Source organism: Echiichthys vipera, assembly GCF_963691815.1.
Source record: "Echiichthys vipera genome assembly, chromosome: 16".
NCBI lineage: Eukaryota > Metazoa > Chordata > Actinopteri > Perciformes > Trachinidae > Echiichthys > Echiichthys vipera.
The window spans coordinates 5,132,640-5,160,607 of NC_139841.1; the positions used below are offsets into that span (position 1 = coordinate 5,132,640).

The 27,968-nt window shown below is 39.9% G+C and overlaps 1 protein-coding gene across 2 annotated transcripts; it reads right to left on the reverse strand.

Moving 5' to 3' along the window:
- Nucleotides 1-406: 406 nt before the first annotated feature.
- wdr91 (WD repeat domain 91) lies at nucleotides 407-27,618 on the reverse strand. Of its 2 annotated transcripts, none has more exons than XM_083929399.1 (18): nucleotides 27,575-27,618; nucleotides 22,884-23,020; nucleotides 22,603-22,782; nucleotides 22,306-22,513; nucleotides 21,813-21,895; nucleotides 19,204-19,313; nucleotides 14,320-14,491; nucleotides 13,590-13,787; nucleotides 12,462-12,655; nucleotides 11,438-11,492; nucleotides 11,229-11,324; nucleotides 9,800-9,894; nucleotides 9,311-9,464; nucleotides 3,313-3,421; nucleotides 1,971-2,083; nucleotides 1,455-1,562; nucleotides 1,097-1,186; nucleotides 407-748 (listed from the first exon to the last, which is right to left on the reverse strand). In XM_083929399.1, exons 2-18 carry the CDS (start codon nucleotides 23,004-23,006, stop codon nucleotides 584-586), a joined length of 2,253 nt encoding a protein of 750 aa, XP_083785525.1. In that variant the 5' UTR covers nucleotides 23,007-23,020; nucleotides 27,575-27,618; the 3' UTR covers nucleotides 407-583. The 2 variants fall into 2 exon arrangements, with proteins under 2 accessions (XP_083785525.1, XP_083785526.1); XM_083929400.1 differs by lacking the exon at nucleotides 27,575-27,618 and adding an exon at nucleotides 27,353-27,550.
- Between the last annotated feature and the right edge of the window lie 350 nt (nucleotides 27,619-27,968).

Below are 27,968 nucleotides of genomic sequence, written 5' to 3' on the forward strand. Positions count from 1 at the left end.
AGAGTCCTATGTTCCCCCATCTGTTATTTTTTCCACAATCAGCGCCAAATTTCACCGCAAATATGCCTATGTATACCCTAACACTACCTACTAACCCTGACCCTGACCCTGACCATAACCTCTAACCCTAACAAAATGCTGAATTAAATCATGAAGGCAGAGGCTTATGTAACTGGGGAACATCGGATCATTTTGGGGAAAAAGAGTCCGATGTTCCCCGAGCGGAGAACATAGGGATGACCTGCGAATGATAACACTGCTCTGCTTTATGTGCAAATAGGCAGCTGCTTGCTGACATGTTAGCTATGACGACTGACATAATATGTCAGGGTCCAGGTCACACTGTGCTCCAGAGGCCTCTTAAATGCAGCTTTAAGAAAGACACCTGCTCTCAGATTTTGCTTTCAGTGGGATTTTAATGTTAATATGGATTAATAACAAGTTGGTGAGTTTTCATTGTTTGTAACAGATCATGAAACAGATGACATTCTGTATTTATCAGATTCTGGAATTATCTCCGTCAGTGACTGAGCAAACTGAGTCAGTTTACTATAAGCGGATGACCTCTGACCCCTCAGGTGTATCAGGACTTCTGTGCCAGGAGCGTGCTCAGTTTGATCTTCCCGTCCATGGAGGCAGACAGGCAGGTGCCGCAGTCCACCGCTGAGCACCAATCAACTGTCACCACTGGCGCTCTGTGCCCACCCAGTGACAGCACGCTCTCCAGAGCCGGCTCCCCATTGGTCAGCTGGAAGAGGGGGAGCAGAAAGGGAGACGTGTTAGAAAATCAAAATCTAAAACACAGTTTAAACGAAAATATTCACATCGACCCGGTGCTTAAAATTAAAATAAAACTTCACAGTAACTTATTTTCAATCATATACACAAAATACACAACACAAACACACACAGTTTTAAAGAGCATTTCAAGAAGCTGAGATACAAATAAAATATTCAAGATGATTCAAAGTTTGACTAGAACAGTTGAGTGCTGCTGACAGGTGCACATGTAATGATGACTTGCAACTGTTGGAACAGCAATTTCCCCTCCGGATAAATAAACTGTGATCTTATGTTATGGAGGTGTGGTATTTACTCTGTATATGAGTCCTCCGGTGCTGGAGCAGGTCAGGATGTGTTGGCCTTCAGAGTCAAAGGCAAAGAGTCGACCTCGAGGAACTTGAACCTGAACAGGAGGTCATTCACAAATTAGACATCAAGGTGTCATTACGCTCATTCTGTTTGTTTTGTTTCATTCTTTCACCTCATTTTCCATCAGCAGGATTTATTTTCCTGTGACCTCATTTATTACAAAGAAAATAAATAAATACAACACTGGTTATATGTAAAATGATGAATGTTTTTTTCTAAATAAAGATAAAGAAAGGAAATGAATACATACAAAGAGACAGCAGTCTCTGAGGCAAACCTGTTTCCATGGTAACACTACTCACCTGTTTGTACCCGCTGTACCCTGACAGGATGAAGGGCCCAGTGGCGTCCTGAGGTAGAACCTGCTCCGACTGCTTCACCCCACACCGATGGATGTTCCACTGGATGAACTGAACACGCGCGCGCGCAAACACACACACACACACACACACACACACACACACACACACACACACACACACACACACACACACACACACACACACACACACACACACACACACACACACACACACACACACACACACACACACACACACACACACACACACACACACACACACACACACACACACACACACACACACACACACACACACACGCGCACGCACACACACACACACACACACACACACACACACACACGATTATTAACTCAAAACTGCTATGGAAGTTTCTTTGCAAACAACAATGCTCGGCAACATTAAAACACATTTTCAAGTCCAACATTTAAAAGCCGTTTTTAGGACCTGTAGACATTCGGTAACCATGATAGGTTTTCCAAAATAAACACACACCTTGCCGTCTTCTCCGATGCTGAAGACGGTGTTTTCGTCGTAGCTGAACTCCACGCTGTAAACTTCTCCGTCGTGAGCTCTCCAGCTCATGGCGCTCTCGTACTGCTGCATATCTACAGCAGAGAATTCCGAGGGCCGCGTGATTCAGATGGAAATGTTACAGAAAGTATTCCAAAATAAAATCAAGTAGGATTATGTTTACAAACTCATCAATATACTGGACTGTACAATGTGCACTAGAGTGGAGATAGACAACTTTTCTGTTTTAACTTTAATTTTCATCATTATGAAAGTAAATGTTGATTGCACAACGTAATGGCTACAGGAAAATGACACCACCGGTGTTTGGACCCGCTCCCCATAAGCCTCACTTTCACTTTGCACTTCTGCATGCCACCGGGTCCGATCTCTCGGGAAAATGACGACTAGCTTTACAGCACACAGAAAGAGGAAAGTGCTTGTGTTATGCCCGTCAAAGGGTGGGGGGAGTTGAAAAGCTGTCTGTTTCCATTGTAAAAGGCTCAGGACTTGTTTACTAGTCTTTGCTGAGAAGAACGAATCAGAGTTTTGACTGTTTTACATAGAAATATTTTGCAGATGTCACCCAGGCTACGTTCACACTGCAGGTCCAAAGTACAATTCCGATTAATTTTTTGTTTGTCTGTTCACATTACTTCTTTAAATGTGGCCTGTCTACGGATTGCTGTGTCTGTATGAACAGTTCACGCTCCTGAAGTGACCCATATGAACAGCTGATCATTGATGATATCACACCACAACGGTGTTCACGGAAGCCAACATGGCAACAGCAAATGATATTGTAGGACTTTATGTTTTAATGCTGAAAAAAGTGTGTGGAGACAGTGGGCAAATTTAATAAAAATTTCCCTCTCCCTCCACGGGCCCCCTGCTTCACTGCTGTCGTCCATTTTGTTCCTGGCTCCGCCTGTGGTACACTTTCTTTTTTCAATCAGCTTTATTTGTAATTTATTTCCAAAACAGTGCAGCGCGGGTCAGAATGACTCCAAAGTCCCACTAAAGGTGACCTGGCTGTTCAGATTATAGTCACATTCAAAAAAATCTGATACGTATCTGATTCAGTAGCACATTTAAAAGTGGCCTGATTCTGATTAGAAAATGTCAGATTCAATGGGACTGGTGCTGTACACACTGTCAAAAGCAAATAAGATATGGGTCACACATGAGTCACTTGGAGCTGCAGCGTGAATGGAGCCTTGGAGATCATCTGTCATTATTATTCACTATAGGTGATCGTAAATAGTCATCAACAAAGAATCTACAATTTAAAATATCATAAGTTGTTTCCCTGATAAACACTGACCAAACAGTCTGATGACTCCATCAGCACCTCCGGTCACCAGCAGGTTTCCATTGTGGTTGAAGGCTGTGCAGTTAATGGCTACTGGTTCTGGTTCTAAAGAGAACTGGAGCTGAGAGACAGACAGAACACTGATTACACAGTACAGCCAGAGAGATATATGCTTAACTTAATGATAAGCATGCTAATGGTAACACTACAATCACCATAGCTCTCAATAACAGTAGTTAGTGTATGAGTGTTATTAGTAAAAGGCACAAGATATTTCACACGTCACATCAGCACCAGGGGAAAAGGGGTTTGTTGAAGATAATCTTTCTGGGGAAACCCTGGTCTTATTAGGAGAGGTGGTACTCATCCTACATTGAATGGAGCTGCTCTCATATCTTAGTCTGTTAGCGGTCTTAAACCATGACAACAACCCAGTGTTGGCTTCAAGAAGCAGAGTTGCAGTGCAAAACACCACTCTGCGATCACCCTGGAGCAGTGTCCAACTCAGTATCCCATACAAACGCTGTCTGCCCCACGATCATTTAAATTATTTAAATCAAAAATTAACAAAAGAGGAGCTATACAGAAAAACTTGATAGAAATAAACACCAAATCTGCGATAATGCAAAAAAACTGAAAATAAAATGTGGACTTTTAAACATCAGATCTCTGTCATCTAAAGCTGTATTAGTAAACGATCTGATATCAGATAACCATATTGATGTTCTCTGTCTGACTGAAACCTGGCTGTGTCCTGAAGAATATGTTAGCCTAAATGAATCCACTCCTCCCAGTCATATTAATACTCATATTCCTTGAGGCAGTGGCTGAGGAGGAGGCGTTGCAGCTATTTATGACTCAGGCCTATTAATTAACCCCAAACCTAAACTAAATTATAATTAATTTGAAAGTCTTGTTCTTTGTCTTTCACATTCAACCTGGAAAACTGTGCAGCCAATTGTACTTGTTAAAGTGTACCGTGCTCCTGGTCCGTACTCTGAATTTCTATCTGAATTCTCAGAGTTTAGTCAAATTTAGTCCTTAAATCTGATAAAGTAATCATTGTAGGAGATTTTAATATTCATGTGGACGTTGTTAATAAAAGCCTCAGTACTGTGTTTATCTCTCTATTAGATTTGATTGGTTTTAGTCAGAGTATACATAAACCTACTCACTGTTTTAATCACACCCTCGACCTTGTTTTGGTTTATGGTGTGGAAATCAATGACTAAATAGACTTTCCACAGAATCCTATTTTATCACACCATTATTTAATAACTTTTGAATTCGTATTACAGGACTACTCACCTCTGGGCAAAAGTTTCTACACTAGATGTTTATCTGATAGTGCTGTAACTAAATTTAAGGATCTTGTCATCTGCATTTAATTTAATGCCTTATCCTTATACTCCAGATTCTTGTACTAACGTTAGTTTCTCTGAAATTGATCACCTTGTTGACAGTGTTGCAGGCTCATTACGAACAACACTTGAGTCTGTTGTTCATTTAAAAAAGAAGATAATGAAACAGAGGAAGTTAGCTCCGTGGTATAACTCACAAACCCGTGAATTAAAACAAGTATCGCGAAAATTAGAAAGTAAATGGTGTTCCACTAACTAAGAGCAATCTCGCTCAGTTTGGCATGAAAGTCTAAAAACACATAGGAAGGCCCCCCGTAATGCCAGAGCAGCCTGTTGCTCATCTTTAATAGAGGAGAATAAGAACAATCCTAGATTTCTTTTCAGCACTGTAGCCAGGCTGACAGAGGGCCACATTTCGGCATCAAAGCCTTCTACAAACCGGATTCCAAAAAAGTTGGGACACTATACAAATCGTGAATAAAAACTGAATGCAATGATGTGGAGGTGCCAACTTCTAATATTTTATTCAGAATAGAACATAAATCACTGAACAAAAGTTTAAACTGAGAAAATGTATAATTTTAAGGGAAAAATATGTTGATTCAAAATTTCATGGTGTCAACAAATCCCAAAAAAGTTGGGACAAGGCCATTTTCTCCACTGTGTGGCATCTCCCCTTCTTCTTACAACACTCAACAGACGTCTGGGGACTGAGGAGACCAGTTTCTCAAGTTTAGAAATAGGAATGCTCTCCCATTCTTGTCTAATACAGGCCTCTTACTGATCAATCGTCTTGGGCCTCCTTTGTCGCACCTTCCTCTTTATGATGCGCCAAATGTTCTCTATAGGTGAAAGATCTGGACTGCAGACTGGCCATTTCAGTACCCGGATCCTTCTCCTACGCAGCCATGATGTTGTGATTGATGCAGAATGTGGTCTGGCATTATCTTGTTGAAAAATGCAGGGTCTTCCCTGAAAGAGATTACGTCTGGATGGGAGCATATGTTGTTCTAGAACCTGAATATATTTTTCTGCATTGATGGTGCCTTTCCAGACATGCAAGCTGCCCATGCCACACGCACTCATGCAACCCCATACCATCAGAGATGCAGGCTTCTGAACTGAGCGTTGATAACAACTTGGGTTGTCCTTGTCCTCTTTGGTCCGGATGACATGGCGTCCCACATTTCCAAAAAGAACTTCAAATCGTGACTCGTCTGACCACAGAACAGTCTTCCATTTTGCCACACTCCATTTTAAATGATCCCTGGCCCATTTAAAACGCCTGAGCTTGTGGATCTTGCTTAGAAATGGCTTCTTCTTTGCACTGTAGAGTTTCAGCTGGCAACGGCGGATGGCACGGTGGATTGTGTTCACTGACAATGGTTTCTGGAAGTATTCCTGAGCCCATTCTGTGATTTCCTTTACAGTAGCATTCCTGTTTGTGGTGCAGTGTCGTTTAAGGGCCCGGAGATCACGGGCATCCAGTATTGGTTTACGGCCTTGACCCTTACGCACAGAGATTGTTCCAGATTCTCTGAATCTTCGGATGATATTATGCACAGTTGATGATGATAACTGCAAAGTCTTTGCAATTTTTCGCTGGGTAACACCTTTCTGATATTGCTCCACTATCTTTCTGCGCAACATTGTGGGAATTGGTGATCCTCTACCCATCTTGGCTTCTGAGAGACACTGCCACTCTGAGAAGCTCTTTTTATACCCAATCATGTTGCCAATTGACCTAATTGGTGTTAATTGGTCTTCCAGCTCTTCGTTATGCTCAAATTGACTTTTTCCAGCCTCTTATTGCTACTTGTCCCAACTTTTTGGGGATTTGTTGACACCGTGAAATTTTGAATCAACATATTTTTCCTTTAAAATGATACATTTACTCGGATTAAACTTTTGATCTGTCATCTACGTTCTATTCTGAATAAAATATTGACATTTGCCATCTCCACATCATTGCATTCAGTTTTTATTCACAATTTGTGTAGTGTCCCAACTTTTTTGGAATCCGGTTTGTACTTGTCTCCTAGACTCTATCCCAACTAGATTACTTAAAAACATGTTACCTTTAGTTAGCACTCCTGTATTAGATATGATTAACATGTCTTCATCAGCAGGTGATGTACCACAGTCTTTTAAAGTAGCTGTAATTAAACCTCTTCTTAAAAAGCCCAGTCTTGATCCAGAGGTTCTAGCCAATTATAGACCTATATCTAACCTTCCTTTTCTCTCTAAGATCCTTGAGAAATTAGTTGCCAATCAGCTATATCCAATTGGCATTAAAGGAACCGCACTGAGCTGGTTTAAGTCTTATTTATGAAATAGATCTTAGTTTGTACATGTTAATAACAAATCCTCCATGTACACTAAAGTTAGTCACTGAGTTCCACAGGGTTCTATCCTTGAACCGATTCTATTCACCTTACATATGAGGAGCTCTTTTCCAAAAGGCTATAAATTAATTTTAATAGTTTTCAGGAAAGTTACATTTTTTACCTAGACCCACACATTTGGTTAATATTCAATTTATCTTGTCAAAGTGGTTTATGGCTCAGTCTGAACATGTTGAACGGACGGACAAAACAAAAAACTCTCCCGCTTCAGAGCGCCGCCATGTTGGATCACATAGAACGCTCACTGGATTCTGATTGGTCGAGAGAGGACGTAACGCATTTAGGCTAAAAATAGGTTTGGCGCTGGTCGCGGTTTGGAAAGGAACTGCATCTTGCGGACCATTTTAAACAAGGAAATATAGCGATTTGGCAGAAACACTGATGAAGCAGTGAATAGGTTCTGTATACAGCAAAGTGGCATGACAAACTCATTTTTTTAAAATTTGGCTTTTATCTCGTTTTGGAAAAGAGCTCTTCATATGCTTCCCTTAGGAAATATTATAAGGAAGCACTTTGTTATGCTGATGATACACAATTAAATATGTCGATCAAACCAGAAGAAACCAATCAGTTGGCTAAACTTCAAATGTGCATTAAGGAAATAAAAAGCAGGATGACCTGCAATTTTCTGTTAAACTCAGAAAAAAATTAAATTATTGTACTTGGCCTCAAAGGCCTACGAAACTCAATAGCTAAAGACATTGTTACTCTGGATGATGTTGTGTTGTCCTCCAGAACCACAGTAAGGAATCTGGGTGTTATTTTTGATCAGGATATGTCCTTTGATTCTCACATAAAACTAACGACAAGGAATGCATATTTTCACCTTCGTAATATTCGGAAATTAGTCAATTAGTAAGTAGTGCAGCTGAGGACGAATAACTGATGGTTTTCATTCCAAACAATCGCCTCAGCAGACAACTTTACTGACTGACAACATAGATCCTGCCCAAGTGACCTCCGACCTAAAAAATGAAGCCCACGCAGAAGTGCCAAAAACTGCCGTTCTTCGAGTGGCTACTTGAGCCCGGCTGCAAAACAGAGCAAATCTCCAAAGAGCTCATCCAAGCTCCACCTGTTTGCCCATTTGTGGATTAGCCTGAAGTTAGGCAGCGCCAGGCATTGCTAAGATGTCAACAGCTGTCCACATTGATAATGGCTCATCAGAAATCTGTGGGTGATGTCAGACTATGCCCATTTCTGGGTGTGATCTAACATCACACCCAGAAATTTGTTTTCATATACTCTTTCTTTACAAAAATTGTTTATCATAACTTGTACTTGTGTATTTATTTTAAGATTTCTGAACTATAAGTTTGGTATTATTCAAATTGAGTGATCAATTGTTTGTCAATCCACATTTTTAATCTACTCATTTCTATTGTGATCACCCCCAAAAGCTGCTGCAAATTTTCCTCAGAACTGAAAACTGATATATATAACTGAAATTTGATACTAAGTCTGGACATATCATTTATATACAGAATAAACAATTTAGGTCCCAATACTGACCCCTGTGGGACTCCACAAGTAATTTCCATACTTGCTGATTTATAGTTACCTATCTTCACAGATTGTTGTCTTTTTTCTATATAGCTCTTCAGCCAATTTAGTGCAACCCCTCTGATACCATACTTGTCCATCCAATAATTAATAAATCAAGATCTATGGTATCAAAAGCTTAGTTATTATAAGCCTAGTTATTTCTTCTATTAACTCTATTAATGCCAGAAGATGATCCGTCTGCTCTGAATCCATACTGGATATCCTTAAACATAGAAGCTTGACCACATTACACCAGTTTTGGCCTCAGTCTACAGGCTCCCTGTCCGCTCCAGGATTGATTTTAAACTTATATGTTATTTGTTTTTAAAGCTTTAAATGGACTGGTACTGGTACCTCTGTACTTAACTGAACTTTTACATTGTCATACTACAACTATAGCACAGACGTCAGCAAATCAACTGTTGGACTAAAAACAGGGGTGGCTGCCCCTGGGCTCTGGAATAGCCTGCCCTCACATTTTAGATATGCCCAGACCCTAGCAGTGTTTAAGTCCTCCTTGAGGACTTAGCATTTTTTCTTGGATTTCAATTCAGGCTGAGCAAGACGTCCGTTTATGGTATTTCATGTGTATTTTTTTTTTATTGTATTGTATTGTTTATTGACTTGTACAGCATTTTGTTAGAGTGTTGGTTGATTTAAATGTGCTTTATAAAAAAAGTTTGAGTTGAGTTGAGATACCTGTTGTTTGACAGTCTTGGTGTCCCAGAGCAGCAGCTTTCCAGATACTGGTATAGGAAGTCGAGGTGCAGATTCGACACTTCCAGATCGACTGAGAGCTGCAGCTGAACAGACAAATGACGAACCGCTGGGACTGCAGGCTAAAGATAAGATACTGAGAGAAAGAGGGACATGTTAGTATCAGAATTTGTACTTAAAGAACAAAAATTATTCATTGCTATGTGACAAACTCATCAGTGCGTTTACATGCAGTTTAAAAACCTGATCATAATCGGGTTAAGGGCATACCCCGGTTTCTTTAACATCATGTAAACACCATTCCCCGGGTAAAATTGGGGTTCTAATAAGCCGGTTAACAGACCTAGAGAACTCCTTCAGTTCCCTGATTATTCACAAATGTAAACAGCGTTCTCTGATTATTATCGGGTCTGTGCATGCTCCCCACTCCGCAACAGTAATACAGTACAGCGAACAGACAAGCATGTTTACCGTGGATGAGTTTCATCGATGTTCATCTCATAAAGATTCTTCTTGGCGTCCGTATCATACAGTCGCACTGTGCCAACACCGCTGCCTAGTAACAACTGACCACACAGACATTTATCACTTAGAGGGACATTTCAGTGAGTTGCATTCATTCCCATGAGACACTAACCTTCACTTAATCTACTACATGCCATGCCTTACCCTAACCTAACCTATCATTAGCTAACATTACCTAACCTAACATTACCTAACCTAACCTATCATTACTTAACCTAACCTAACATAACATAACCTAACCTAACATTACTTAACCTAACCTAACCTAACATAACATTACCTAACCTAACCTATCATTACTTAACCTAACCTAACCTAACATAACCTAACCTATCACTAGCTAACATTACCTAACCTAACATTACCTGACCTAACCTATCATAACTTAACCTAACCTAACCTAACCTATCATAACTTAACCTAACCTAACCTAACATTACTTAACCTAACCTAACCTAACATTACTTGAACTAACCTAACCTAACATTACTTAACCTAACCTAACATAACCTAAGATTACTTAACCTAACCTAACATAACCTGACATTACTTAACCTAACCTAACATAACATAACCTAACCTAACATTACTTAACCTAACCAATCATTACCTAACATCACCTGAAATTAATTCACCTAACCTAACCTATCATTACTTAACATTACTTAACCTAACCTATCATTACCTAACCTAACCTTACCTAAACTAACATTACTTAACCTAACATTCCTAACAACATATCATTACCTATTATTACCTAACATCACCTAACATGAATTCACCTAACCTAACTTATCCTTACCTAAAATTACTTAACCTAACCTAACCAAAACACTGTGTCCCAACATGGGAGGTATACAGTATATGGTCCTATATAGGTCCCCATAATGTGACTTTGTGGGATTTTTATCCCCCTACAAGAACCCTTAGTTAGTCACATACAGGCTACTTTTAATAATGACATGCTCAAGCTTTATGCCTAACATATTTTTATTGCTATAATGTGTTGCATGGTATTTATACTCTTAAATTAATTTTTGCATTCTGTCCTTACATGTTTAGATGCGATGCTGAATTGAATATGAATTTTTGTTTTGGTTTAGTTTCTTTTTAGTTTTGTGCATTGTGTATAAGGGGATTGGTGTTTATGGTGTTTTGTGATTTGATTAAAGGTAGAATATAATCAAGCAATTTATTGTTGTAGAATTTCTTACAGAATCACAGTACTTAGGTTTACTTTAGTAATCAGGTTATTTCCTGAGCACAGCACTTTATTGATGACTGAATATAATCATTTATCAAGCTAAAGTATTAACAGAAACACGATTAATGCTGTTAATGTCACTATACTAAGTGCAATGTCTCCTGTTCGTACCAGCCTGTCTGGTTTGGCGGCCCACTCCAGAGACAGCAAGGGAGACTTGGACATGATTGTGGCTTTGGTCTGCATGATTGGATTGAATGACCACACCTGAGGGGGAGGATGATGAAGGTTTAATTATGTTTTTCAATTAGTGACAGAAATTTCTTTTTTTTTTCTTTTCATGTTCATACAACCCAAAAAGATAAATGATGCAGATTCACCTTGATGACTCCGTCTACATCCAAACTGGCAACCCGGCGACCAGAACAGTCCACCCTGGAAAACAGAAGGGAAATAAAAGAAAGAGAGTAAAAGGACTGTTTTAGGTTTTTTTTAAATATTTTTTATGTCAGATGACATCATGTACACATTACTACTACTTGGAGCGAAGCTGAATGCTTCAACCATTTATCCATTAGCTACTGTTAGCTAGTAAGTAGCGGAAGAGGCGGAACTTAATTCAAACTGGAAAATGGCAGACAAAAGCGCAACGGAGCAGAAACAACTAGATTCACTTTATAAATGTAAAAAGAGGATCACAAGGATTTTTGGTGGAAATCAGAAGAGTTGTTGGAAAAGCTTTTAGAAAAAAAAAACAAGGGAAGAAATAAGATTGTTATTTCAGGTAAGTGCTTGGCAGTGTGTGATTTGCACTGAGTACAGAGGACACAGTGCACGAATGTCAGGCCACTCACTGAAGTGCGTGATTTAGGACACAGCATTACTTAAGCTAGTTAAGTTAAGCTAGCCAGACATATCGGTCTACTTTTAGTGACCTACGTCAACCATTTATGCACTAATTTGAGCTATTTTAACCGTTTATCCATTACTTTTAACTAGTTACTTCTATCTATCCATTTAAAAACTGTTTATACATCTGTGCTCACTTCCTAACTAGTTTTCGCCCACATAACAACAACATGTATTGTAAGGTGGTACAGCTGACAAATCATAATTTCTATTTTTTATAATTAGTTGAGCTTCTCTACAATCTTTCCACATACCCCCTGACAACAGCAGAGGTACTCTCAGGTTAGGAATAACTGTTTTATGTGACTTTAAATGCCAGTCCACCTACAATTAAATATAAACTTTCCTCACATGGTGTTCAGTCTGTTACTTTGTTTACAAACCAAGCATGCTCATGAATGTGAGACACTTTGAGCAGGAAAGGGGTGAGGTCAGTCAGTAGTCCCGTCCCCTGTTGTGCAGTTAAACCAAACTGGAATTGTGTTGAAGGCAGACCTGCAGTGCATGATGGATGAGTGGTGTTCTCCGTACTCCTCCTGGCTGAGTTTGATGAAAGGCTGTTCTGCTGACAGACCTCCTCCCTCTGCTCCTCCCCCACAGCTCCTGCTGTTCGAGCAGGAGTCAGGAGGTTCGTTGGAGCTTTCGGCAAGAGGCTCAACCTCTGCCCCATCCCACTTCTTCTCTGGTGTCTGAAGATATCACATGGAATGATGTTGTCAGTGTGAATGGAATCAGTCAGCATTTACAACCGCTGAACTTGAAACATAATGCAGTTTATTATGCAATAACTGCCAACAACATGGGTAAGTTAATTATTTGCAGTGCACGGTGAGACTGAACATTTATTTGTACGTATTCATCAAATAGATGGTTCTGGTTCTGCTTACAGATTAGGTGAAAAGCTACAGCTCACCAAACTAGCTGGCATGCTACTTTTAGCTAACAGCAATTTAGCTGGATAACTCGGTCACAGAGACAAAAACTTAAAACAAAGATTCTTAATACTAAATATAGCACATTTTAGGCCCATGGAATGAATTGGTATACACTTCAGGTCTCTTAAATGGGGGCAGCCTGTGTAGTGAATGTTGAGAATATTATCTGCTCCATCTCATCCACACAGTATGACTTCTTACTCTATGGAAGACCATATAGAGTACCCCAGTGTAAAATCAACTGTTGAAAACCCAACTGACTACCTCAGAATCAGAATCAGAATCCTTATATCATCTCAATACTTAGAACAATGAAATTGTGTATGGGTTCATTCCTTAAACGTATCAAAGCAATAAGTAAAATCAAAGTAGTAACAGAAACACAAAGACAAAGTCTTTGCATAGGCAGCAGCTGGCATTTTGTGGAAACAAAGAAATTGTTAAAAAAAGTGTTGCATCGTTTAGAAATGTTGGCAGGTGAACTTTGGAGAGATCTAAACTAGCTTTATGCTAAGCTAAGCTGGCTCTAGTTACTTAACATACAGTCCTGAGAGCAATATCACCGTGTAATCTTCCACTGAAAACATATATTTTGCAAAATGTTGAACTATTCCTTAAATAAAACAAGATTGAACCAGGCAACCCGAGTTCCAATACCAAAGTTCCCTCAGTCCCACCCTTCAGGTACCTGCGGTGCTGGTTTGGAGAAAAGCTCCTTCCTCTCTTTTTCATGCTCCTGGATTCTCTTGTGTCTGGGATGTGATGACTGGCTTGTGGGCTGGTTTGTTGACTGTTGGGACTGGGAGCTTGCAGGTTCACTGGTTGATACCTGACTGGAAACTGGCTTCACCTCTTTTGCTTGGACTGCCTCTTTTGACTTTGCCGGCTAGAAAAGACACATTCATTATATTCACTCCAGTCAGAATTCTATCAGCATCTCAAAATGTTGTAGACCTTCAATATGGCTGCCATAACTGTAACATCTGTGTAGCTCCCTTCAGGTCTCCAAAGAGACTTTTTATAGCCAAGGCCACACCGTCTCAGGGCAAAGGGGTCAAACAAAATAACAATACCCAATGCTACCAGCCAATGAGAGATGGTCAGTTTGGGTTTGGAGTTTCGTGTCTGAATGATCAACAACAATGGGATGGTCATTTTTCAAAAGCTCCATTCAGAATTACAGAAAAAGAAGAAAAATAATCACTTGTGGAAAAATCTTTTTGATCTTGTATTTTGGTTTGGAAGTTGGGGGTTTACCAATTCACTTTAATACCGTTTTCCGTATTTCTTGGAGCAGTGGGTTGGGGAAATTAGAGGAACTGCAGCTTAACTCGCGTTAGCAGTGTGGCTATTGATTGGATTTTCAGTTTTTGTGACCAATCGAGAATTCTACAAAATTCAGAGTGCCCCGCTCTTACCGGATTAATGGGTGGGTCCTTCCTGCCCAGTGCTACCTGGCTTGGCGAGGATGCGGTGGGCAACTGAAGTGGTTTCACTGAAGTGCGTCTGCCCTGCACCAGGAATGTCGAGAAGAAGTTTCTGGAAGGAGTGGTTGTGGTGCTGACTGGGCGCTGGCTTGACACCAAATCCCTAAGAGTTTTGGGGGAGAGAGTAAAAAGTAACGAAGTTTAACATCAAAGTAGTGAATGTGTACAAAATGAATTCAAGCTGTAATTAAGTTAAGATTTAAGAACATGCGGAGATTCACTGGTAAAAGTAGAACAAAACCCAATTTAATCCATTAACACTTCCTCTCAATTTGAAGTCGACTACGGTTTGTTAACCGTTGCACGGCAGCTGGATTCTCATGGTATTAGGAGATCATGGAAAATCCATGCTTCAAGTAATGGGTTTTGATCCAGCACTGTTTGGATCAATGAGCGTCCTGTGAGAAGCTATTGGCAGCGACAGATGTGGTTCAGGTGTGCTTGATGACATGAGAGGTGACTGCCTTTAACCTTGAGAAGCTTCAACAGTCACATGCTGCATGAACATCGCTATTTATTCGTAAGTCAATTTTCATTGCACTTTGTTGCCTTTTGTTATTATCTATACGCCAAATTTACCTCAGTCTATCAATATATAAAGATTATATTTTTTTCAAATTTCTGGCATTTCCATCCACCTGTTTTTCATGTGAATTTTAATTTGCGCATAAAACCAGGTAAATGGAAACTTACCTACTGATGTTATAATTATCATCACTGTCAAGTCCTGCTCACGCCTGAAAGTTTAAAGATCAAAGAAGAGTTTGTCTACTGAGGGCTAGCTCAAAACCTGTTGTAGCTGGGAAGCTAACTGCTAACACAAATTTGGGCATCAAGCTATTATCCATAGACTGTACATAAACTGACTTTGGTAATCCACTTGAATGGACTTTACTATGAGAGGAGCTGGTACAGGGGCCAGTTGGTAAGTCTTCAAACATCCTTCTCATGCTGCTGCAGAGGTTTGGTGTTATTTTGAAGTATTAGTGGTTAAAAAAGACGTTTTAATGCCTTGACCGTGCTGCCCGAGCTAATCAGTGTTAGCCGCATTCGGTTGTTAGCGACTGTTAGTGACTCTCCGGGATATTGTCGTTAATAGTTGTCACAGGAAAATAATTTGTCTCTATGGCTTATTTGATGAGTTTATTTGCCGAAAAAGACCATGGGATGATTTTATGCTGGAATTTCACTTTAACATGCATTCAGCCAAGCCTTTTTAAAATGGGATCTCATGTTGGGCCATTTTGTTTCTTCATGTCTTGTTGAACAGGAGCTTATGTCCATTTCAATGGCTTAATCATGCCAAACACCCTTCATTAGAACTACCAAAGGCATGTTAGATGTTGTTGCGTGCTAGGCTGTGAGTGTATTTTATGTTTCTTTTTGACGTTATTTATATAAATTGGAAATACAAATTACACGGTTACCTGCCTACTAGATTATTACATATGTTGTAAAAAGATGTGGAGTTGTTTCTTCTGATATGTCTTTAAGCATGGCAAGTATCTCATTTGTTGCTATGCCGATGATACCAAGCTAGTAGGTGTTGATCCTGATGCTTTTCTCTTCTACCATACATATTCCTTCCTAGAATACTTCAATGCATGCTCTCAGGTTTTTAAGTCTATAGCTAATATAGAATGCAGTCCTGGTTACAGATCGGCAGTTTCACATGCACAATAGTTTGATAGGATGAAGCACAGAAAACAATGCTGCAGACCACACTGTTATCTAAACAATTGTAATACTCATTTTTAAATCTTACATCTTTGACCACCGTAATGTACAGTATTCTGCCATGCTTTAGAATATCTTCTATAGTCCCGGTAGTCACATTCGATTCTTTTTCGCAGGAGGGCATAGTAGCATTTGCTACAGTGGGATGAGACTGGCTCGATGTTACCAAAGGTACCAAAGGCAAAGGAGAGTTTGTTGATGAGAGAGCAACAGGTCTTCAATAAAGTAAATTTTCTCCTGATTTGTCCAACTGAAAAGGACTATTTTATTGTCAGAATGTTCAGGAGATATGTGGTTTGTGGAAAATGTGCTCACATTTACATCAATACAATAAGGACCTGCTGCTAGTCTCTTGGAAGACGGGCCCATGGACAAATATTTACAAATGATGATCGGTTCGGCCCACTTGACATGTTGCTTAAAGTTCTTTTTAGTGGAAATTAGTGCCTGTAACATTAGTTGGCTACCAGCAGTTACACAGCTTCAGCAGCGCTCCTAAACAGACATATGGACAGGTTGACCTGTACTGCAGACAGGGGAACACAAACTCAGTGCTTCAGCATACATTAACTGTGTTGGGCTCAGGCCGGCACGGACATAATAGAACAGAATGCCTGTTGAGTGAAGACAGAAATATGTGACCAAACAGCACTGTAGTGTAGTGTAGTCAAATAGTTCCCAGTGTGTATCGAATAATATTTGACCATCCCTACATCACTTCACTGGTTACATATTAATATCTCATAATGGTTTACTGTATGTCGGAGCCAAATGCCTCCTGAGCTAATTTTTTTTTGGTGCATATTCATTTTATATTTGATCTTAGTAGGTTTATGCATTCCTAATAACAGTGGGAAAAGGCTTAAGGGTCTTCCGGCCGTGTTAACCCATACTTGGGTACAAGTTTGTGGACCTTTAGATTATTTTTGCAATAACCAAATGTATATACCTCAACGGATTTGTCCTTTAAATGGTTCAAAATAAAAATTCAAAACAGTGCAACTTTGTAAAAAAAATGTATTGGACAACCTAACCAGAACACGCGTCAGCGGAAAGACTTCCTCCTTTCTTGATTTATTCGAAGTTCTATTTAGCTTGGAATTTTCTACACTGTATATTTTTGTTTATTATTATTAGTATTAAAGTGTAATTCTTGCGCAAGTTCATCCCAGGTTTCTTTGGCACTAACATACATCACACAAGCCATCGAGACAATTTTTTTGTGTATAAACTTCTAACGGCGGAATCTGGTAGAGCCGCTAACAGCCGGACGTGGCTAACACTGATTAGCTCGGGGCAGTATGGTGAAGGCATTCAAACGCCTTTTTTAACCACTAATAGTGCTCAAAATAAAAGCAAACCTCTGCAGCAGCATGAGAAGAGTCTCTACACATAAAACAAAGCACCAATGGGCTCCTTCCTTTGGGATTGACTTTGGTAATCCACTTGAACAGACTTTACTATGAGAGGAGCTGGTACAGGGGCCAGTAGGTGAGTCTTTAAAACACTCTTTTAATAAACTCTGGGTTCACTAACTACGTTGTTGGTGCTGTGTTGGTTTGGTGTAATTTTGAGCAGTATTGGTAGTTAAAAAAGAGGCTTTAATGCCTTCAACGTACTGCCCCAAGCTAATCACTGTTAGCCACGTCCGGCTATAAGTGACTCTACCGGATTTCTCTGTTAATAGTTCATAAGCAAAAACAACCGTCTTGATGGCTAAGTTGATGCATGCAAGTGCCAAAGAAGACCATGGGATGATTTTGCACCAGAATTACACTTTAATTTTAGGGCATACTACATTTGTCAGTGCAGTCTACAGTCCTTCGTCAGTGTGTGAAAACCTTATGTGAAAATTTAAAAAATGGATCGTACTGACAAGAAACAACAATTCATCAGGTGAATTGTTTATTTGGCAACATCAACTCCATCACAGCACACAGCACAACACAGCATAAATACTATATCATTAACAATAAGTTAGGTAATAGTTTTTCTAAATATATATTTTATATGAATAAACAGAAAATAATTCAGCAGTTTTGTCTGCTTTAAAGTGCCCCAAAATTCATTTAAAAGTGACTCTGTGATAAAACTATGGCAGTTTCTGAATGACAGCCTGTGGCAACTTCACTGATCTGAAAAAAATAAGACTTCCTCCCACTCTCCCTCCTCATCACGTTTGCCTTTCATAAAACTGCTGTTTGTAGGGAAGATGATTAATGCCAAAGCATAAGAAATTATGTTAATTTAAAACATTTTAGTCTTACACATCTGACTTCTTTAGCGTTACTCAGTATTTCAGACTTAATTCTAAAAAATTGCTACTTTATCTTTAGAAATCAAAGATAAAACTCAGAACCCGAAACATACATTTAACTTTTCATTAGCATTAGCTTTAGCACCTTTCTTTTAGCACGAGGTCGGCTATGTTATGTCCGAAAATTTAGGTCTCAATTCTTTACCTATCGACACATTAGACCTAATAGTTCAACTTTTAAAATAAAATAGGATAAAAACAAATGCAGTCAGTCAATGCACTGACATGAAATTAAACAACAAGCTAGCATGCTAAAGTGCTAACACAGAACAGAAACATGTTGTGTGTCCATCCTGTGTTTGGTGGTATGAAATTAAAGAACATCAGTGTGAAAAACACAACTGCGATGGATAGAAAGACCATTCAGAGAGAGGATATAAAATGGCTGCCATCTGTAATGACACTAACACTAATAATACTGTTTTTGGTTTTCATTTAAGAGCTTACACTGATAAACAAGTAGTACTTTTGATCTAGTGTCTTTAAACAGTTTAGATCCAGAGATTCTCTACATCAGAAAACTAATATTTCCATTTCATTTAAAGCATGGCAGCAATCTTGGTTTGACTGAGGGAGTAAAAAGGCTATTGGGGTCAGTGGGAAAAGCCATAACAAGAAATGTATACACTCCTGCTCCAATAAATAACCTTGGTTAAAAGCATTATGTTGTCAACGTTTGAATATTAAAAAAAAAACCTGACAGAATGGCAACCATCTTAGTGGCTCAGTCATCAGTAAAGACAGTGATGTTAGTGTCTCACAGCTCAGTGTCTCCCAGACGGTCCATGTTTTGGACGTACAGCGGCAGCTTGTGGTGGACCATCTCGTCTCCCTCTCTCTGGTCCCGACTCTCTGTCTGCAGGGCAAACAGCTGGACGAGATGAGACAAGACGCAAAGGTCAGATACAATACAAAATACTAGCCAAACCCCAACATGGGACTTGTGGGGATTTTTAAACATGAAGTGTTTATTTTTGTCACAATATAATTGACGTTTTGTTACTGTGTATGTATAGATGTTAAATACAGATGATTTTGCATGCTTTCACATTATTATCAATTTAACACAGATGGCATAATTAAAGGATGTTGCTGATAAGCTCCAGTTTAAAACTAGGTGCAGTCAGATCCCCAGGAAGTGGAAGTGGCAGAGTAGGGAGTGTTCTTTCTACAGCAACTGGCTGTTCATTGGAGGAACCATGTGACCAGGGGGAGGAGGATTAAACTTGTTAATGAATGAGAGCCAGTCTGGGATTGATGGACTTTCTAAAGCCTGAACCAGGGACCGCCTCAGCAACATTCTGAACCAATCACAAAAGCCCAATGAACTTTATTGCTGTATAAATGCTTTGAGTGGGTGGGACTCAGCGCTCTTTCTGGATCATTGGTTGCAGATAACAGCTTGAATGAAAGCCAGGATGACTGCGATTTCGACCCCACAGAGACCTTTTGGCCAAGAAGGAGATTATTCGCTGTTTTTATAATAAACATTTTAAACTTTAAGATGTAGTCTGGTTTTCCTTGAAATAGACCACGACAGGCTGGGTGTTAAACACCTCAAAGCAATTAACAATTCAAGAAGGTATGACAAAAAGTACAAATGCAATACAACTAAATATCAACAATAGGTCGTTAAAATTAAGTTCAAAGCAAGAAGAATGGGAACCTTAAAATGTTGTATCTTATCTAAAAAAAAGGCACAATTGAAAATCTCCACACATATCAGTGTTTCCCCCCCAACGGCATCCCCGCCCCCCTTAAAAGTAAAGTTGATTTTATGTAATTGCATTTTCTGAATGGCGTCAGAACCCAGCAGAAGTCATTTAAGGATCTCTTTCCCATAGAACAGCTCTATACCTTCTCTTTTAAGTAAACAAACTAAACAGCCTTACGTTATTGATCTTATTTACACGACATCATATAAATTCTGTCTCTACATGGTTGCATGTTTACAATTCTCAGAAAACTCTGACAGCGTTGGAGATTCACTTGTTCAAAGATCGTTTGTTAGATTTTTTGGGAAGAGGCTCCACTCCTGACGAGGAAAACGAAACTGAAACTTATCAGAGATCCTTTATTTTTTAGTTTGAGCAGTTGATTCACTCCTACAAAAAAACAACTAAAACAGAATTAAACAAACTGAAATCCTTTGTTAATTTTGTTGTGCTTGAAACTATAAAGTGATTTTTGATTTGACTTTGGACTGTTTCTGTTGGAAAACATTATTTGGACCTTTTTAACATTATTTAACAGACATTTTCTGATGCCGAGTGTAGCTCATTGTGTGATACACTGATTTAAACAGAGTTTGCATTACGGCTATGATTATTGCTGTATAATTGTGATCCTTCTGTCTGGTGATTTTTAACACCTTTAACATTGATTAATTTATCCATGTGGGGATTGACCTTTAATACGAACCCAACCATTAAAGTGTCTGATTAAACACAGACTGGCAAGCTAACAAAAGATCATTCAGGCAATCTGCTACAGAGCGCTGGAGACACATGAAAACCTGATTCCTTTAATTTTTTTTTGTCATTGTGCATTGTCATCAGAGTCCAAAACAGCACCAAAGTCTCCAATAACACCAGAAACAGTGACACGTTTCTCTCTACGATGGAGGAGGATTTGGGAAGTCTCCAGATTTGGAGAGAAACTCTCCGGTGTCTGTATTCTCCACAACATCTCATTCTCTTCTTCTCCGTTGTTGGTGTATTTCTGTGGCAGTTACAGCGCCACATCCAGGCCTTGCATGTGTAATACAGTGTTTTTAACAGGTTTCACTGGTTTCGTGTGGATGCAGATATTTCTTGAGCCGAGGCCGTGTGGACGGAAAGTTTTTTAAGAGCAACAGAGAAAAAAAAGGGTCGTTTTTGATCGTGTGGACGTACCCTTAGAGAGGGAATGTCTCCACAGACACATAGATGGGATTACTTAGCAAAGTGGCACCAAGTGCTTTCATTAGTGGGTCATATGATCAATCACCATTGTTTTAACTCACTCTTTGATAGATAGGAACTTAACAGACAATCAACTCGATGAAAATCTTATAGATGATATCTTTAAACTAAATCACAGAAGTAACACTCAATGTTACCTGAGCATGAGAGCGTGAACATGTTTTTCAGGTCAAGGTTCATGAGAGAAAGGACGGAGGAGGGAAAAAGAAGGCTCATCTTGTATTTTCATTAGGAAAATACATATCATAGCACTGTAATGCATTTTACTCTGCTGATTGGGGACCCAATAAAAATCCATGACCCATTTTGAAATGTAAAGGAACTGCTTAAACCTTTTTGCTTTATTTTTTTCTATAAAAATTAGTGTAAAAACAAAACAGCAAATTTTTTTTTAATTTTATTCTCACCATCTGGCGGAGCTGTTCGTTCTCTTCCGTCAGGTTCGTCGTCCTTTGGACTTCAGCATCAAAACTCAGCAGGACTGGCTGGGGTGACAATCAGTCAAGGACTGGAAACCAGCAGGGTCAGGGTCGTGGCTAACAGTACACGCAGACACAGTGGATCAGTGTGGAACCCTCTAGAGCAGGGGTGTCAAAGTGATCCAGTTAAGGGCCGCTGTGGCTGTAGGTTTTCATTCCAACCAAGCAAGAACACACCTGATCCAACAAATCAACTGCATGGAGACAATTCAGGTGATTGCATGACTCAAGTCAGGTGTGTTTTTGCTTTTTTGGAATAAAAACCTGCAGCCACAGCAGCTCTTTACTGGATCAGTTTGACACACCTGATCTAGAGTTTCAGACACGCACCAGGTCTTCACTATTACATTGAATGTAGCTACAAACTGTACGTTAAACTGCAAACTGTAACACTGTAGCTGTGGGTTCAGCTGAAGGATATGCATACACTGGAAGAGGACCGACAGGAAGTTGTGCAGCGAAACCAGGAAGGTGTCGGCCCACTGGCGGGAGAAGTACGGGGAGAAGGCGGGGTTCTGTTCGGGGGCGGGGATAAACGGCAGGATGAACCAATCCCGCCACTCGACCTGGCTCTGCAGCTCCAACGCCTGCTTCTGGAAAAACTCTTGAGTCTTCTCCAGGTTTCCTTTCTAGAATGATAAAAAGATGGAGGTATGGTTGCACAAGAGAGATTTTCAACCGTTCGCACAGTGTTTTGGATTGCACTACAGGATGTTACCTGGACGGTGTTGATGACATAGTATCTGTACAGGCTCGTTCTCAGTTTGTTGACTGTAGATCTGTAAACATCCTCCAGTCTGCAGAACAGACGTCTGTCCAGGAAAAGCCAGTACTCCTTCAGCCCAAACAGGTCAAAGCTCTGGACAAACTGCTGCAGCTGGTCGATGATCTTATCCACCTGCAGGCCGAAGATGTTTGTGATTAAAGACAGACATAAAAATAATCACTTTTTAAAGAGTAAGACAGATATATATTCATCTGTATTTCCATCAGTCGTACCCTGAAGCCTTTCTCCTTGTCGGCTTTCACCTCAGTGTCCAGGTGTTTGAGAGTGCTGGTGAAGCCGCGGTAGATCAGATACTCTCTCACATGTTCGTCTGTCCTCTCTACTGCTGACCCCATGGTGACCGCTAACCCTGCAAAGTACAATATAGATATGAAATACGGTTTCCTGTTTATTTAGGACCATAAAAAAAAATCATCCATTTGTCCGTCTCCTGTAATCCCTCAATTAATCTGTTCCGACCACATGAATGTCCGTATGACACAGAGATGGTTTGCACAGAGAAAAGATCAGTTTTAGAGGAATCCGACTCTAAAGTCTCATTTAATGTATAACCTTGGGAAATTGAGATAGACAGCACAGAAAGAATAGTTTGACATTTTTCCAATGCAAAGCTTATTTATTCATAAATTCAAGTTTCAGTTGCAGTGATGTGTCTTACTCTTAAATATTTAAGACATGGACACTAGGCTTTTAGGGCTCTGGTACAACCAACCCCACCATGGCGCTGGTTCCATTAATGTATGAGGTTGGTTGTCCCCATAGTTATCAATGAAAGTGATTTAAGAAAACATTTGTAACTTTTAAGGTTTATGTCTTATTTTAACAGAATGAGCGACACCGAAGAACATTAAACAATACACACTGAAGATCAAAATTAGAAAGCAAATTATTAATACTTGATTATTCGGAAATACTGTTATTTTTTATTGTTCAGAATTTGATAGAATTGTACTAGCATGTTTTTTTCAAATAACCACTTCAACAAAAACCTTTATTTTGTGAAAAAAGCTGTGATCAAAATTAGAGAACAGTAACCACTGTGTAGGAAGAGAAGTGCTGAGTGTCAGATCAGTAGATCTGGACTCTGACACTTCCTCCTCTAAATGTAACTGACTTCTTTAGACTCGTGGGGTTCAGTCGTTCCCAGTCCGGCGCCAAACATTATGTTTCCCATCAGACAAAAATAAATTGAACTTTAGAATTGTCATGTCATGGTTCGGGGATGTTTTCTGCAGCAGGAGCTGGGCCTCTTGTACAGCTACATGGCAGGGTGAATGCAAATGTTTATGTGAACCTCCTTCACCAACATGCAACACCTTAACTGCAACTGTCTCCAGATCAGCTGCAATTTTCATACAAGACAATGTCCCCTGTCACACTGCAAAACAGGTCTTCACCTGTTTCCTTGAAGCCTTGAAGCTCAGAATATTGAAACAATGAAATGGCCAGAGTCCAGATCTAAACCCCATAGAGAATCTCTGGAAAATCCTTGGTAACAAAGTAAAGTCTAAGAAACCCACTCCAGTTAGTGAACTGTGGAAGAGACTGAGTCAGAATGGACGCAGATCAAACCAGAGCAGTGTGAGAAACTAGTGATGTCCTGTGGGAGCAGATGTGGTGAAGTCATTCAAAGCTGTGGCCTCTACACTTCCTGTTCATTTTTGAATCCTAGAGAAGAAAACATTGTTGAAATCTCCTCTTCTGAAAAATGAACACTCTTCTCTCATTCTGATGACTGTTTTTTTCACAAAATAAAAGTTTTTCTTGAAGTGCCTTGGTTATTTAAAAAAAACATGCTAGTACAGTATGTACCAGATTGTCAACAGGATAATTTATCGAATTAAGAACAATAAAAAAACAATATTTCAGAATAAATCAGGTATGTAATAATTTGTTCTGAAATTTTGATCTCCAATATATGTAGTACATGCCTTATAAATGACTTATTAATTAAATGTATGTCTACGTATGGAAAAAGATGGCTGCACCGAAATAATCAGAATCATTTTATTTTGTAGTTTTTGTGTGCATTTCCTGCCTGGGATCGGCGCTGTCCTCAGAGTGGCGGCTGCAGCCAGGCTCTCATGTAACTGTAAGTTTGTTTTTTTAGCTAGAGACACCAAAGAAGTTTTCAAACGCTCAAATCCCAAGCTGTTTAACACTCAATTAAGGCCCTTTGTATTTTGACCTAGGATTTGACCAAGCGTCAAAGACAAGAACACGTCTGGTGGCGTGTGCCCCTGTCTGCCGTTCTTTTGGAGCTCCTGACCATTCTGCCAACAAAGAAACAAAAAACCAACTACATATCTATAACTGAAAAAACTTTACCCATACTTGGGACAACAAACCACCAGAGCAGTGGGACAACCAACCAACCACCAGAGCAGTGGGACAACCATCGTGAGACAACCAACCACCAGAGCAGTGGGACAACAAACCACCAGGACAACCAACCACCAGAGCAGTGAGACAACCAACAACCAGAGCAGTGAGACAACCAACCAGCACGACAACCAACCACCAGGACAACCAACCACCAGAGCAGTGAGACAACCAACAACCAGAGCAGTTAGACAACCAACCACCAGAGCAGTTAGACAACCAACCACCAGAGCAGTTAGACAACCAACGACCAGAGCAGTGAGACAACCAACCACCAGAGCAGTGAGACAACCAACCACCAGAGCAGTGGGACAACCAACCACCAGAGCAGTGAGAAAACCAACCACCAGAGCAGTGGGACAACCAACCACCAGAGCAGTGAGAAAACCAACCACCAGAGCAGTGAGAAAACCAACCACCAGAGCAGTGGGACAACCAACCACCAGAGCAGTTAGACAACCAACGACCAGAGCAGTGAGACAACCAACCACCAGAGCATTGGGACAACCAACCATCAGAGCAGTGAGACAACCAACCACCAGAGCAGTGACACAACAAACCACCAGAGCAGTGAGACAACAAACCACCAGAGCAGTGAGACAACCAACCAGCATGACAACCAACCACCAGGACAACCAACCACAAGGACAACCAACCACAAGGACAACCAACCACAAGGACAACCAACCACCAGGACAACCAACAACCAGAGCAGTGGGACAACCAACCCCAGACTCCCCTACAAATGATGCGGTTACATCCATGAGTTCCAAGTGTCTAGCTGCGACAGAGTAGCATTATTCTAACATAGAGCAATACAGTGTATAATAAGTTTGAACTGTGCAATAAACTGCTCTAAATTGATCAAAAGCGTAAAATGAAATAAAATATTGCAGTGAGCAGTTTTTATTACTCCCGCTCAACCTTCGAGCCAAACTCCATTCAAAAATCTCCAAATTCATGATTCAAGATTCAAGAAGCTTTATTTATCCCGAGGAAAATGATTGTGCAACAGTTTCAATACAAAGGTGGGGAAGGATCAGAGTGACAATAAGCTAACATAATCACATCAAAATAAGCTAAATGTCCAAACAACCGACACACGTAGTCTAACCCTGGAAACAGTCATATTCATGGCGCCATTGGAGCGTTACACCTCAGTAGACGAAGGGAATGACAGCTGTTACATTTGAAGTGCCCCAGCAGCTCCAGTTAGGTTTATTTTTTTATATTCTTTATTTGCAATTTGAACAAATCTAGTACAAACAGAACAGTGCTTCATCATACTTGACAAAAAGTGTAAAGACAGTCAGTTCTCCTTTCAGTAAACAATAGACATTAAATTATAATAACATTACACAAGGATACTTAATAAGATACAAAGGCATAGAGAGAAAGAAGACAATAGATAAAGTCAAATAGATACATGTAAAGAAGTTAAATTAAGATGCGGGCTATACTGTTACACATCTTTAAAACAGTCATGTAACTTATGTGGTTTAATTACATTTCTCATTATTGATAATCTGGACAGACTAAAAATAGTTACGTAATTCGAATTTAAGGGATTCAAGTTTGGTGGAGATTTGGAGAATTGAGCTTTATGGATGTGATGCTTCCCCAGAAGAACTACTAATCTGACATTAATCCACTGTGTTGTTTTGTTTTCATAGCAGGTAATGACGTCTTTTGCTTCTGATTTAATTAAGTGTTTGTATTGAATATTAAAAAAGCTTTCAACATTTTTCCCAGAACTCCAAAGTTTCACTGACACTCAAGAATAAATGCAGCATAGTTTCATCTTCACTCTTACAAAACTCACATTTGTTATCCACATCTGCAAACCTTGAAACAAATGTATTGGTGGGGTAAATATTGTGCAAGATTTTATAATGTAATTCTGTCAATGTAATAGATGATACGCATTTATACGGAAGAAGCCATGTTTTTTTCCCCACTGAATAATAAAAAAGTAAGAATTCCAAACAAATGTTCCCCTTGGAGTGATTTTCCGTTTGCTGTAAAAGTAATTCATCATTAATTTATTAAAACATTTATGACTTTTCATATTTATTCCAGTAACAAAAAGGGACGGGTCTAAATCCTGCAGTTCTTGTCTTCAGCTCCAGTTAGTTCCTGCTCCCCACAACGACGTGTGCCATCATAACGAAAGACTGTCACACGTTTCTGTATCCTCGCTAGTTCGAATCATATGTGGAAGTGTACATGTGTGCCGAACCAACCCGCGGGTCGCGTCCATGCAGGACACGCCTCAGGTGGTGTCTGTAAGTGTACGTACCTCTGGTGCTAACCGAGAGGATCTTCAGTTGGCTGAATTTGTAATGGAGTTCGCTGTCCTCGCGCGGGGCAGCAGCACGTACCGCCGCGAAAGTCAACGTTCACCCCGCGGAGACGGAACCCACGGTTTTTATATAATATTGTTATAATGTTATTCAGTCCCGGAGCACGGGTCTGCTCCTCTGACACACACGCTGAGTGAAATAAGGTGTGAAACACTTACAGCAACAAAGAGGAGCCTCTCTTCCTGTTGTGTTTGCCCTGGCGGTCATGTGACGGTCATGTGACGAGCTCATGTGACGCAGGCAGCCAGTGTTGAACCGCGCGCGCCCTCACGCGGTCAATTCAATTTTCGATTCAATTCAATTTTATTTATAGTGTCGAATCATAACAAAAGTTATCTCAGGACACTTTACAGAGTAGGTAAAGACCACACTATATGACTTATTTATGATTTACATAGACCCAACAATTCCTTTGTAGAGTACAGTGGCGTTGAAAACCTTCCCTATAACAGACAGGAACGTCAGACAGACCCAGCTCTGTAGGACGGACATCTGTCTGCACCGGTTGGGGAAGAAGAAAAGGAGAGAGAAAGAGAGAGAGACAAAGATGGA

Coding starts and splice junctions, on each gene's coding strand:
- wdr91 (XM_083929399.1), bottom strand. CDS start 23,006: ATGGGGTCAGCAGTAGAGAGGACAGACGAACATGTGAGAGAGTATCTG. Junction 22,783..22,883: donor ACAAGGAGAAAGGCTTCAGG/GTACGACTGATG, acceptor TTCGGCCTGCAG/GTGGATAAGATCATCGACCA. Junction 3,422..9,310: donor CCAAGACTGTCAAACAACAG/GTATCTCAACTC, acceptor TCTGTCTCTCAG/CTCCAGTTCTCTTTAGAACC.